At 55.7% G+C, this 1,763-nt stretch overlaps 1 protein-coding gene across 1 annotated transcript in view; it reads right to left on the bottom strand.

Moving 5' to 3' along the window:
• Nucleotides 1-1,402, bottom strand: part of Ccdc154 (coiled-coil domain containing 154) — a 7,769-nt gene extending 6,367 nt beyond the window's left edge. Inside the window, exons 1-4 of the mRNA XM_021221797.1 lie at nt 997-1,402; nt 534-729; nt 248-437; nt 32-78 (exon numbers count right to left, since the gene is read on the bottom strand). Coding sequence (XP_021077456.1) covers nt 32-78; nt 248-437; nt 534-729; nt 997-1,003 — 440 coding nt within the window. The 5' untranslated portion in view covers nt 1,004-1,402. The remainder of the gene's footprint in view (nt 1-31; nt 79-247; nt 438-533; nt 730-996) is intronic.
• Between the last annotated feature and the right edge of the window lie 361 nt (nt 1,403-1,763).

The raw sequence follows: 1,763 nt of genomic DNA, 5'->3' as shown, positions 1-1,763 counted from the left end.
CCCTCCCCCCTTTCCCTCCTTCTCTCTGTACCTTTTATCCAGGGTTTGCATCTGGTTCTGGCTCTGGGGCCCAGATAACTGCAAAAAGGAGGAAACGAGAGCTAGGTAGGTTACATCTATGCCTACCAAGCAGCACAGATGCAGGAGGACATGTTGGAGCCAGAGCTTGAAACAACTGGGGTCAGCAGTGTCAGGATCCAGGAAGTGTATGGCTCACCCTTACCTGCTTCTCTACCCAAGGGCTCACCTCTAGACCCTCCTTCTCCGGGCTCCAGGCTGCCTGTTGTACTTCCTGCCTCAGCTGGCGCAGCTCTGAGGCCTGCATCTGTACACGGGCACGCACCTGCAACAGCTCACGAAGCAGGCCCAATGTGGCGTGCTCACAGCGTTCCTTGTGTCCCCTCAGGCGAACCACCTCAGCCTGCAGCTCAGCTACCCTGATTAGGACCAGAGCAGGTGGGTCAAGCTGTGCCTCTTCTGGAGGTAACTCGCTCAGTGTCGTCTCCCTTTCCTCATCCTTCTCTGAGGCTCACCATTGCTCCAGCTGTTTCCACTGCTTAGGGGTGTCCTGTTCAGGAATCAAGGAGCCGGACGCCCGGTCACTGCCCTCATCTCTCTCTGAGGTCTCAGCACTGACCAGGCCTTCTGTTAAGAGAAGCTCCAGGTCCTCGAGTGTGACAGTGCTCAGGTGTGAAGGTGAGAGCCCTAGTGAAGGGCTGTCTGCTGGCTCTGGAAGGAGACACCTCAGGAGCTTGTGCACAAGGACAGTAGTAGTGCCTATAATCTTCTCGCTGTCACCCTGACCTCAGAGACTCAAATTGCTGAGTCACATAGATCAGCCCTTCTGGAGGTCCAGGTCAGAGGGGTTGAGTGTCCCAGGGGAGGACACACAGTCTTAGGAAGCAGAGCAGGTAAGAGGTGCCACCTTGCCAGCTCCATGAGAACCTGTGAGGTCTAAGAGCAGGATTATTCTGTATACCCCTCATATTTGCTCACCTGACATGGCGTCACCAGCGGCCACCACGTGTAGCTCAGGTAATGGTTATCAGTGCCCCCGGGGCTGCCCAAAGCTGGGCGCCAGGCCAGGGTGGCCGAATGCTTGGCTGGAGAGAAGTAATCCAGGCAGAAAGCTGCAGGAGCTGGGGGACTGGCTGAGGGACAGCAGAGAAGGCTCTGGGCCAGGCAAGGAGTTAGAAAAGGCAGTGGGACTGAGACTCAAGAGGGTCAAGAGGGAAGGCCTGGATCTTGGGGAGAAGACAAGGGTTGAGAGTGGAGACTGAACCTTTGGGGGGGGGTGTGAGTCAGGGAGAGAGGCTGTGGACCCCAGAGAGCAGCAGTGTAGGTATGTTGTGGCCCCTGCCCTTCCACCTTGCCTCTTCAGTGAGTCCTCAAGGAGGCAGGTACAGCTGAGCCATTCTGGAACCTTCTTTTTCTCACCAGAACCCTATGACTTCATGGCCAACTGCCAGTGGAACTTGAGCCCTCATCTGTCCTGTCTTACAGACTCCCTAACTTCTGGTTCCTGAAAGGATCTGGGGGGACAGTGAAGTATCCCTGTTGCAGAAGAGCCACCCCTGGCTCTAGGGCTACTGGGTTATGGCCACAGTGAAGAGGTTGTTCAGGAGCCATCACAGGCCTGAGTCACACACACAGCAGAGGGCAAGGGTCCTAGGCAAATGGGACAGATACAGTGGGTGACACCACAGAATAGGCTGCTGGGATTTCAGCCTTACCAAGAGTCAAAATAAAAATACTGGGAGAGA

The sequence above is a fragment of the Mus pahari genome, chromosome 21 (assembly GCF_900095145.1).
Source record: "Mus pahari chromosome 21, PAHARI_EIJ_v1.1, whole genome shotgun sequence".
NCBI lineage: Eukaryota > Metazoa > Chordata > Mammalia > Rodentia > Muridae > Mus > Mus pahari.
Note: the sequence above shows the minus strand (reverse complement) of the source record. Positions and strands in the feature narration are given on the sequence as shown.